Here is an 11,575-nt window from a genome sequence, read left to right on the forward strand (position 1 = left end):
TTTACCCGGCGGCCCAATTAGCATAATCGGGCCCATATACAGTCTTCCAAGCCCACAATTTTACATGAACCTATTTATATATTTTCATTATAAATATTTTATCCTACGATAATTGATTACTTTCAAAAATTAACTTTTCAATGTGTTTTTCTAAAGATTAAATTTCAGTTATTATTTATATTATCAAACCTAATTATAAATTATATTATAAATTACCAATACTTTTTATTTAACACAGAGACAAAAAGATGAAAATATGTTTAAATTTTATGATCGACATCTACCTTAAGAATGAATAATTTCTATGTATTTTTCGATATCAAATGTTGTAGGGTTCCCGTAAGATTAATCGAGGTGTGCATAAACTGGTCCAGACACTCATGAATATTAAAAAAAAAATGAATATATTTATGTAAAAAATAAAGGAAGGCAATTATGGTAATAAAACAAAGGGAAAAGCTGAGAAGTGAGAAGTCTGATTCCTAATTCTCCACAAAATGATAAAACTGCGTCGTTTTTGTCAAATTGCAATTTAGTAGATAATCATTTTCAATCAAGTCTGTGAAAGCGATATTATAATTTAATTCATCTGTGTGGTGAGAAATTATGATGCCCAAAGAAGAACAGTACACAGTCGGTTAGCATTTAACCATCGAGATTCGAGGGAAGGAAATGTTGATGCTCCGGCGCACGTTGGCCAATTGTCGGCGACGGACGGCAGAGTAAATCTTTATACGGCTTCTAAAGCTTCCGGTGCACGTTACCTCCGCCGTCCAACGACCACGGAATCGCCGGGCGCGGCCGGGCTCTCAGTCCGATTCCCTTTGTTGTAATCGCCTGCAGGCGGCCGGACACGGCGCACAATAGCGCGGAAAATCTAATAATTGTTGGTTAGTTGTGTATTACCAGCGAAACGAAAATAATTGTCAGAGCAAATAGAGAAAAAGGAACAAACGACTTGGCCGTGTACTGTTCTTCTGAAAAAGCAAATTACGGATTTGGCGAGAAGATCCATCGGATCGATCTGCTTCGAGGGTAAAGAAAACTGCGGAGGAAAGGCGGTGAAGTTTCTTCCATTTTTGAGGAGATATGGTGGTGGGATGAAGGTGAAGAAGAAGGGATATGGCGAGGCTAGAGTGGGGTTATCAAGGAAGAGGTAAATGGGCGTGTTCGTACAAGAAAACCACTCTCATCATTTGCTCTATCAATATAATCGTCGCTCTCTATGTTCTTCGATCTCTATATGCTTCCGTCTACCTCTATTCGGACAACGATTCACGAAGTGGTTAGTGTCTGAGCTAGTTGCATTTCCTCTTCTGTTGCTGATTCGCGATTTTTTGTTCAGATTATTGAAAAACCTGTAACATCTTTGCGGCTTTTCAACATTATGATTCCTTTTATTCTCGATAGGGTCGTATGTATTTATTCCATCTATTTTCTTTCTTCTGAGGTAGTTGTAAAGTATACTCCGGATCAGATTAGGAAAATGGAAGAGTTTATTCTTGTTCGCAAGGCATCTGAACCGGTAGAGCTTATTAAATTGGTAAGACTTAGACTTGCTTTACGGAGCTTTGTTTGTTCAATGTACTGTGAGACAGATCTGTTTCAGGAGAATTATTTTTGGTTTAAGAACCGCTTCTGGGCATTGCGACTTTAAATTTGTTTAATCAAGATTATTCTATTGGTGTAAAGGTCAAGGAGCTTAAAGAATTCTCCCAGGAAAACACGGTAGATGAATTACCCAATCCATTGAAACAGAAGATTACTGAGGAAATTCTTCTTATGTTGAGAAGCTCGAATGCTAGCTCAAATATTACTCAGCAGAGAGGTCAGTACAATTTGATGATTTCCTTGCAATACTTGTCACTTGTTCGTTTTTTTGTTCCAAGGCCATTGTTATTATCGCCTAGTTAACTGCTAACTATCCGTTTCCCCTGGTTTCTGTTTCAAATGATGCTCACTGCTCAGAGAGCAAATATATTGGGTAGGAATTACTTTAAGCATTTGTATATGCCAACCTTTTAGAAACTTTTAGATTTCACGTTGATTAATTGTTATTTTTGTTCATTTTTTTTCACAAAATAAATTTGATATCAATGTTCTGGTAAAATTTAAAGTAGCAAGTTTGTCATCTTGGGCCATGCCTTATGTTTGCACTCCGTACCATGTTTATTGTGTTTCATGCATCTGTTTCTCTCTTGTTGTACTACCGGTTTCAGAGCTAGGAAATGCAATTTATTTTTATCAGGTAACTTGACTGGATGATATTGTAGTGTGACTAGAGTTGAAATCAAAGTGGCTATACAGCACCTGCATCACTTCAGAGATGTGGAATTTACACATCTATCTTTCCTTACATACTCCTAGGATTGAGCATGTAATAAACTAGTTGGCTAGGAATTCAATTACAAATCAATTTGATGTAGAGTTGCCATTGATGTAACACTGGTCTCTTGTTAACTGAATTTGCTAGATTCATTATAGTTACAACAACGTTGTGACTGCTTGACATAGCATGTAAAGTGCCACATAATGGTCATATCTTTCGTAGTTTTCTTGTACCTTGGTTTCGTAGATATCAAGCTGCTCTTCTCTACCTTTTACTATCACTAACCTCCATTAGAGCACTGTAGATACTGGTTCAACCAACTTCATCCGGACCAACCGTTAGATTACTAATGTCATACCATTAATTTTCTCTCTTCCACTTCACATCTTTACTACCTCCTTGAAGACAATCTATGTTTCCTCTATTTTGTTGTCTTTGCATCTTTTCCGTGGAGAAAAGTAGAAACCCACTCACTACGTTCTTGCAGGGTTTTTTTTGGCTAAATATTTGTTCAGTGTGCCTCATTCGTGCATAAGCTATTAATCTTTTCATTAGTGTGGCTATAAACAAAAATCTATACATTCATAGGAAGAATGGAAATATAAAAGGAGGAAATACCTCAATTTAGCCAGCCTAGGAGTTGCAAAAAAGCTCCATAATTGGTCCTCAATCATAGATAGATATAGAATAGTTACCAAATAATTTTTAGAAAGGCAGACGCAAGAAAAAGAAACCAGAGAAATGATGTCCCCATACTTTATCAGAAGAAAACTATTTTCTATCAAAAGTGCTATTTAACCACGTTTGCAGGTTTCTCTTAGTCAAAGTAGTCACTAGGATCATTTATCCATAAAATCACACTATTCACTCTTAAAAGGTTGGAAACCGATGGCTGAACAGTTGAAGCAGCCTCTTCCAAAATTGTGTACTAAGGAGAAGCTATAAATCTTCTTTTTTTCCATGTCCTTTTAACCTAAGGCTGCTAGTGGTTAAGGATTGAAAGAGGAATACTGGATACATCCAGAGAGGTTGCGATGAAATAATTAGAAGAGAATAATTTTTTTTCTTCTAAATTCTTCTTGCACATAATTTATCCATATGGTTTTGTTTATTTCTGTGATTATCGCCGAGTTCTTTATCCAGTTGATTAAATCTAATTTATAGATCATACAAAGTGGCATCTGCCCATATGCTATCTAATATAATAAGGTAACAATTCCTTTATATAATAACCACAACAACAATAATAATGAGAGGAAGAAGAAGGGAACGACCTATTTTATTTCAATGCGGTTAGATTCTTATTTCTTAATAATAATAGTGGTATCGCCACTTTAATTGTTAGTTAACTAAACAATATATTTCCAAGCATGTCTCTGGCTGTCTTAATAGACATTAAAAATGTGTTGAATATTCTATATTCCACTCTCTCATATTCATTATTGCAATCTTGATAGAATAATATTAGGGTTTGGTATATTCCCCTGCTAAAGTTTGGGGTGGCTTGTCTGTGCAATGTATGCTTCATCAAATACCTGCTATCTTGCAAACTTTCAGTAGATCTTCATCTTTTAAAGCTGAAGATATTTAATCGCCTGCACAATATTGCTTGTTATAACCTTCCACTTCTTATATTTTCAGAAGCAGTAGAAAGCTGGAGAAAGGAAAAATTGGAAGAAGCAAGGAGGCTGATCACAGATCAAACGATCGAAAATCCAACTCTTTCTTTTGAAGATGCTGGTATTGAAGTTTTATAACAGTGTATTTGTGCTTTTTTGTCGTATCATGCTAGAAAGTCATACCTGTGACGCAGCCCTGTGAATGACACCTGAAAACCTCATTGTACCGGTGCCGATGGTTTATCTTAGTTGCTCTCTTTTTATTGTATCTTCTGATAGGGATTCTTGTAAGAGCCTTGGATACTCATTGGGAAGTGCTGTCTGAAGCAATTGGCCTGTGGATACCTGCGGAGATCTTCAACAGGGAACATGATGATAAGCCAGAGGGCATAGATGAATTGGGTAAACTTTTGCTACTACTAAGAGTCGTGTTTTGCATTCAAAATGATCTTATTTCTTCTAGGTAAAATCTTAGTTTATGTTTCACTAAGGTGTTCGATCCCCCTCTCTATGCAGATGACGAAATTTTGCCTGGCAGACCACTTCCGCTCGAATGTAATGCTGAGCTCCATACAGATTACGATGGTGCCGCAGTTAGATGGGGCCTTACTCATCATAAAGAAAGTGCAGCTGATTGCTGTCAGGCTTGCTTGGATCATGCAAAACGTGCACAACCAGGCGATAGGAAATGCAACATTTGGGTTTATTGTCCTTCTGAGTCTGGCTGCCACTCTCCTGACATCTACGAACACAAACATATGGAGTGCTGGCTCAAATATGTAAGCGTCAAACTGTTGTTTCTGATAGTTATCCTTTTTAGGTTCTCAATTCACATGAATCTAATTTTTTCATCTTGACCAAATGCAGGCAGAAAAGCCCAAACTGAATTTCAAGACCAACTATCCTCAGTCTTACAGAAACACACACCCGACTGCGCCACTGGTCGTCCCTTGGGTCTCTGGTGTTGTTAGTTTTTAATTGTACGACAAATCAGGGAAGGAATTTCCACTAAAACGTTTACAACTTACCTTGTCTTTCTTACATTTGAGCATCATTGTCCCTAGAGTTGCCATGAATGAAAATTTTGAGGGTTGTTAGGTGTGTAGGTGACTAGCGGTTGATTGAATATGTTTGTTCGAGTGAGGTCTGCCTTAGTCTCATGTAACACGGGTTTGGCGATCCTGGTGCCCATGACTTCAGATTATAAGTCTGGCACTGAGATGAGATAGAATTAACGTGCTCTTTTGTTGACTATTAACTTTTGAAATTGATTCATTACGCTCAGGATGTCAATTCCTGAGCTCTCAGATTACTCTCCCTCTATCCGTCTCTGCATGAGAAACTCGTGTGAATTTTTTTCAGATAGTAACCAACTACTTGTAGGGTTTTTGTTGGATACTAGTTGTTAAGAAATCCGTTGAATTTAATATTTTTAAGGTAGGTAGGGGGAATTATTCTTCTTTTTTAAGTAATAACATATAAGAGTGGAGATATGAACTAACGACTTTCAGGTCGGAGATGAGTATCTTAACTAGTTAGTGGGGAATTATTGAATTTGAAGTTATAACCTAAGCACTTCTTTGTGATAAGGTTTTAATGGTTTCATCTCCGACCGTCTTAACTAGTTGAGCTATATTATAGTTGGTGGGGAATTATTGAATTTGAAGTCATAATCTAAGCGCTTCTTTAGTGTGATATGTGATAAGGTTTTAATGGTTTCATTGTGGTGTTTGTTATATATATATATATATATATATGCACACACGAATATAACATTACAAACAAACAAAGGGAGAGGGAGTAAGGATTTAAACCTCCAACCTTCTAGAACGAATGAAGCAGTCTATGTGTGTGGAATGGAAAGTTTTGGAGCATATATTTATTCAATGGCTTGTTTGTGATTTTTCATATTGTTTTTTAATGCTAAATTATTTCACTAGACCTCCAGTTTGCAAAATTTTCAATTGCTATCGATAATTACCACCAACATTCGAATTTTCATATTCATTTGCAACATGAAAGCAGAAAGGGGAGGGAGGACGAGGGAAGGGGAGGGGGCATAAAAAAGAGAATGAGAGATAAGAATGGTTGAGTCGTGACTCTAATTTTTAAATCCGAGATTTTGAATTCGATTTTCCACTATTAATTTTTAACGGTTGTTACCTTAATAGAAAAATAAATAAAAAATAATTATTTTTGTCACATCAATTTAAAAATATAAAATTGCTGTACTATCGCTACATTCAAATATTTTCATCTAAGCACTGTTACACGAATAAATATTAAATCAACAAGTTAATTTGATTGAACACGCTCGAATCTCTATTTTACATGTTGTACTAAAATATATACACATATATATATATAATTAACAAAATTATGTTAGCTAAACATAATTAAAAGACTTTTTGTTTGCAAAATAGCTACGGTAATTGAAAGGTAGCTGGGGAGGAAAGGAGGGAAAAAAAAGGTGAATTTCGAAACCTCACAGACAAACATGTTGAAAACTATACCAAGTCAAACCTCAAGCTAAAAAGTTTGTATTTTCCTCTAAATTTATTTATATTTTGACTTTTAATTTTTTAAATAAAATTTATATTTATTATTCTGCCTGACTTTCCAAAAAAGTATTTATTAGATTAGACAACTAAAGTTTCAAATTTTGGGATAATTGAGCAAACCTGGGCATAATAGTCAATTTCCCGTCCTCACGCCCGCTCCCCTTTCCCGCCGCGGCGCCGCCCCTTTCACTCTTGCCTTCGCTAACCCTGCCGCGACGCACTCGTCTTCATCGATCTTCTACCTTCTCGTGGTCTCAGGTATTTTCTCTATCTCCTATATTTGTCTTTCGAGTTTCATTGCTTACAATGGATCAACATCTGCAAGTTCGAACCAATAGGAATCGAACCGGTCGATTTGATTGAAATTCGGTTTTGCCTAATCAAGACTTTCCGTTCGGTCGTCGATTTAGCCGAAAACCATAGAACCGAAGCTTCATGAATGTGCTAGATGATAGTTTATGCGGTTGGAGAAGGTTTTGTTTTGCTATTGAGTGAATTATCCTGTAACTGACTGTGAATATAAGTTTTTACACATTTGGGGCTGTTTAGTAGTTTGCTTTTAAGAATTGTCTTATCGAGCTACGACCCAGTGGTTTGTAAAGATTGAAATTGTTGCCTTTTTGAAATAGGCCCGTAACCTTTTTCTAAAGAAAGAGAACAAATTAAGGAAAACTTCCAGAAAGTCCCTTAATATCACATTGTAACAAGCTTATTGGTAGTACTGTTGGTGTTGAGTTTGAATTCCCCTTTGATAGTCTCATCTGAAAGTCCAAAATACCAAAAAAGGTGGAAAATTTTTATTATGGATTTATGCCCTGGAGAAGTTAAACACTTGTAACAAGCTGCAAAGAAAAATTCCCTGTTGGTATTGAACATTTGTATCCCTCGTGGTGTGTTATGTGTAAGATGGATGGGGAAGATAGCCAACACTTATTTCTTCGATGTTCTTTTGCTGCGAATTGTTGGAGTAAGCAGCTCAATACTTTTTAACTTGTCTCGGGTTTTTCCTAAGAGTAGTTCTGACGGGTTTTTCCAGCTCATTTATGGAACTTTCTTCGTTGTTCAAGACAAAATTTTGTGGTTGAATGCAGTAGTAAGTTTTCTTTGGTAATTATGGACGGAGCGGAATACGAGGACTTTTCAAGGGGAAGAAATGTCTAGCCATGATCTGTGGGAATTAGCCTATCTTCATGCCTCAGAGGGTTGCTCCCGTTGTATAGAGTTTTGTAATTATGGTTTTTTTGCATATTCATGTCCATTGGAAATCCTTTTTGCAATTCTTTGGCTTTGGGGATATCTCATCTCCTTTTTTAAGTCCCTTGATATCACATATTTCTGGGTGCTGGTAACTACATTAATTTGTTCTAGGAATTTGATGTCATCTATTCCATTAAGCCCGCTGTTGATACTTTCAACATCTTTTGTAGTTTACCCCTTTTTAACAGACACTAGCACAGTAATTTTGCTTATAATTTCCATTGCATATATCTCAAGGTGGTAGGAAATTGAAGCGATCCTACAATGAGTTCGGGCTATGGCTTCATTGGTGAAACTTATTATGATGTACTGTCTTTGAAACATGATGCTAGCTACGACGAAATTCGAGCTAGCTACCGGTCTGCTCTCCTTAATTTCCATCCTGATAAGTTACAAGCTATGTGCCAGAAATCTCATCCTGACGACCTCTCAGGAGAGAGATATTTCAAGGTGCAGAAGGCTTGGGAAGTCCTCGGCAGCTCAACGTCTCGTGCAGCTTACGACAGAGAGCTCCAAGCTGCCAAAGGGGATGCGATGGGTGCAGAGAGCATTAGCTTAGAGGATATGGTTGTGGAAGATAAAGGTGAAGTTGTAGAACTCTTTTATCAGTGCCGATGTGGTGATTACTTCTTTATTGATTCTGGGGAGTTGGAGGAAATGGGATATCCATTGTTGAGAAATGGGAGTAAGGTTTCTTTAAGGACGCTGGAGGCTTTGCCTGCATCTGTTGTTTTGCCATGTGGTTCTTGCTCTTTGAAAGTTCGTTTGCTGATTGATTCAAGTGTTTTAATTGATTGTTAAATTTCTTATTAAAAAAAGAAGTGCTTCAATTGCTTGTTGAGTCTGAATGATTCAAATCGTATTAATTCTTTTAAAGATTCGTGGCAGTTCTTTGTTGTATGATACCAATGTCTGATAGAACTTATTAGTGTATTGTGCTTTCAAGTAGAGTTTCTGGGTTTATTTTTTGTTCGGTTAAATTACCGTATTGAACTTTTAAAATTGTGTCTAATAGAATTTGAAATTTTTAAAAGTGTCTAACGTGTTTTTGAACTTTCAATGTTGTGCTTGATAGGTCTTTGAACTTTTGATAAGTTATTAATACATTCATGATCATTCGATTTTGTGACTAATAGGTTATTCAATTTTTAAAAATTGTCTAAAGATCTCACTTATTAGTTATTAGACACAAACAGCTAATAAAATTAAAAGTTTAGTAATCTATTATACACTTTTTTAAAATACACTTCTTAAAGTTCAGAAATCTATTAGAAAAAATAGTGTAAATTTAAGGATTTATTAAATACTTTTTTAAAGTTCGAAGGATTTATTATACACTTGTTAAAGTTCTTTCTATGCATGTTCCTCGAAAAGTCAATTATGTTGCCAGTTTAGCTTTTAGAGGGTTTCCTCAAATGCTTCAACATTTTGGTGTCTTCATATCCCAAATTGGCTCGTGCAATAGGCGATTAGGAACTGTAGTTCCTCTGTAGCCCATGAGGCTTTAATTACCATTTAATGGATGTGTTTTATATCAAAAAAGGGAAAAAAATTTATGGAGAGCAACTTTGTTGAGTGAAGTTGAAAACCTTTCCTAGGCGTCAAGTCAATTTTGGACATGTGCAGTACACAATAGAAAGGAACTGAGAAATGTTAACATTGTTTATTTTCGCCAGTAGTGGCCAATAAAAGTGATTTTAATTTTTTTAAAAATAAAATTTAATTAACTAAATATGACCAATAGAAAGGAACTCCCTGAGTTTCGGTAGATTTTAAGACATTATCTACTTTTGATTTAAGAACATATTATTATAAGAATGCTCTACTCTTATGTTAGAAAAGCTCAAGAAAGTGTTTAAACCAATCATACAAAGTATAGACACTTGTTTGAGCCCATATATGGTTTTGTAGAGGTTTGAGACATAGGGAGGATCATGACTCTAAACACGAAGGTTCGTGGAAGAACACATATTAGGATTCAAGAATCTATTAAACATATTAGATACGACTCCTAACACATTGTTACCATCGTGGATGTCGAGTTGGTGTGCTTGTTACTAGATGTCACAATTGATAATGTAATTCAAATAAGAGATGCTTTAATTATTGAATTAAATGTTTCTCTAAGCTAATTCTAAGAGGAAGAGTGTCTTGTGGTATTGAATGGTGTATTTGCAAAGTTCAAGTTAATCTTAAAAACCTATTTGCAACATATAACTTGGTTAATAAAAAAAGACGAGATTAAGTTTTCCTTTTAAAAAAATAAATGCAAGTTAAATATGGCGAAATGTACAAGATGAAAAGTCAATTAAATTAATAGAAGAGGTAAAAGGGCTGGGCAAAAAGATCATCACGTACCAATTATAGTAAAATGTAGTTTCATATTCAGTGTAGTAAAAGGGAGAACTTTTAATTTTCCTGACTTGTAAGCATCGTAGAAGAGAACGCATGATTTCAAACTTTAAATCTTGGCTAGTACACAATTTGATGCAAACCTAGAGGTATCCCTCACAAAAAATTTTAAAAGCAAAAAATAGCTACACTTGATGTCAAAGTTTTTAATTTAAATAATAGTTGTGATTACTACTTCAAGGGTGAAAGATCTAAGGAAATCACTTGATATACTTGGTCGCGATAAGCTAAACAATCATTCGAGGGATAAATATGTCACTAGCCACTCCTCGTAGTCTAAATTTACAATAAAAGTCAGTTAAATTAACTTTCTTGAAAGGAAAAAACTTGACTCCTTAAAGTTAAGGATAAAGAGGAACTTCTTCTTTAACACCATTAAATATTTGACAACTATGAGAGAGATGTAAAAATAAAAAAATTACAAAAAATAATGAATTGTCAAATATGTAATGGTATTAAGGAGAATGTTCCTCCGAGCCAAGTTTTCTCCTTGAAAACTAATTTAAACGGTAGGGATTGATGTCAACAACAAAGCCTCCAATCTTTGTACCTACATTAAAAGCTAAGGATCATTTGGTAACGTTTTCGTTTTTTATTTTTACTTTCCAATTTTCTTAAGAAATCTAAGCATTTTACAACTAAATATGTTTCTTATTTCTCATTTTTTTGGGAACATTCTCGAAATTGTATAGAAATTTTGAAAATAACCAAAACAAGTATTTTATTTCTTGTTCCTATTTCCAATGTGTTCCAAAACATAAATAAAAAAAATTGTTTTATTATACTTGAACTCATGGATGTTGGAATCATGCGATTCAATTTTCTTTTGTTAAAAATGAAGTAACAGAAATAAAAAAACATGAACGTTACTAAATGGGCTCTAAAATGATCGAACTTTATCGAGCTTGAAGCTAAGCAAGCAACTATATATAAATTACTAAAGTTTAAGACCAAGAAGTAGTAGACTGGTACGAGAGCCTGTGTGTTTTGATTGATCTGATATAGTTGAGTTCGACTAAAAGAATTCATTTTGGCCAAAAGTTCTACCGTATAAAGTACACAAAGACTACTATTAATGGTTTTACTTGACAAATACGACGATGCAAACATGTTACTCAGCGAATTAGAATGAGACTCAATTAACCAAATCAATGATTATTTCTTCTTACCCACCTAGAAGTGAAAAGTAATTTATTTAGAATTACCAATAATGATTCTACTTACTTGAGATAAGGTGTCTCCATCCATCTTGTAGGAATAAATTTTCACCAATATCATCATCTTTGCCTTTAAGCGCCGGATGAAGATGCTTTTCCTCGTACATCAAGCGTGATAGAGAACAAGTCAAATGTCTCAATTCGTCACTTGAGCTTTAAGTTGAGAATCCTAAAACCTAA

General features: G+C 35.1%; 2 protein-coding genes across 3 annotated transcripts; both read left to right on the plus strand.

Moving 5' to 3' along the window:
• Positions 1-590: 590 nt before the first annotated feature.
• LOC111014068 (dimethylallyl, adenosine tRNA methylthiotransferase) lies at positions 591-5,260 on the plus strand. 2 transcript variants are annotated; one of them, XM_022288672.2, is made up of 7 exons: positions 591-1,285; positions 1,455-1,543; positions 1,693-1,828; positions 3,971-4,069; positions 4,228-4,350; positions 4,465-4,727; positions 4,816-5,260. In XM_022288672.2, the coding sequence occupies exons 1-7, from the start codon at positions 1,123-1,125 to the stop codon at positions 4,924-4,926; spliced, it is 984 nt and encodes a 327-aa protein (XP_022144364.1). In that variant the 5' UTR covers positions 591-1,122; the 3' UTR covers positions 4,927-5,260. The 2 variants fall into 2 exon arrangements, with proteins under 2 accessions (XP_022144364.1, XP_087983769.1); XM_088127643.1 differs by lacking the exon at positions 1,455-1,543 and having other exon boundaries at positions 1,146-1,285.
• A 1,218-nt stretch (positions 5,261-6,478) lies between these two features.
• Positions 6,479-8,714, plus strand: LOC111013930 (DNAJ heat shock N-terminal domain-containing protein). The gene is made up of 2 exons (XM_022288486.2): positions 6,479-6,767; positions 8,004-8,714. The coding sequence occupies exon 2, from the start codon at positions 8,031-8,033 to the stop codon at positions 8,565-8,567; it is 537 nt and encodes a 178-aa protein (XP_022144178.1). The 5' UTR covers positions 6,479-6,767; positions 8,004-8,030; the 3' UTR covers positions 8,568-8,714.
• Positions 8,715-11,575: the final 2,861 nt, after the last annotated feature.

This window comes from Momordica charantia (assembly GCF_013281855.1).
Source record: "Momordica charantia cultivar OHB3-1 chromosome 8 unlocalized genomic scaffold, Mcharantia_2.0 BLBB01000008.1, whole genome shotgun sequence".
NCBI classification, from domain to species: Eukaryota; Viridiplantae; Streptophyta; class Magnoliopsida; order Cucurbitales; family Cucurbitaceae; genus Momordica; species Momordica charantia.

What these genes read in the sequence shown, in the direction of transcription:
- LOC111013930 (XM_022288486.2), top strand. Translation starts at nt 8,031, where the DNA reads ATGAGTTCGGGCTATGGCTTCATTGGTGAAACTTATTATGATGTACTG.
- LOC111014068 (XM_022288672.2), top strand. Translation starts at nt 1,123, where the DNA reads ATGGCGAGGCTAGAGTGGGGTTATCAAGGAAGAGGTAAATGGGCGTGT. An exon ending in TCTTTCTTTTGAAGATGCTG is followed by an intron (nt 4,070 to 4,227) that starts GTATTGAAGTTT and finishes ATCTTCTGATAG; the next exon opens with GGATTCTTGTAAGAGCCTTG. An exon ending in AGAGGGCATAGATGAATTGG is followed by an intron (nt 4,351 to 4,464) that starts GTAAACTTTTGC and finishes CTCTCTATGCAG; the next exon opens with ATGACGAAATTTTGCCTGGC.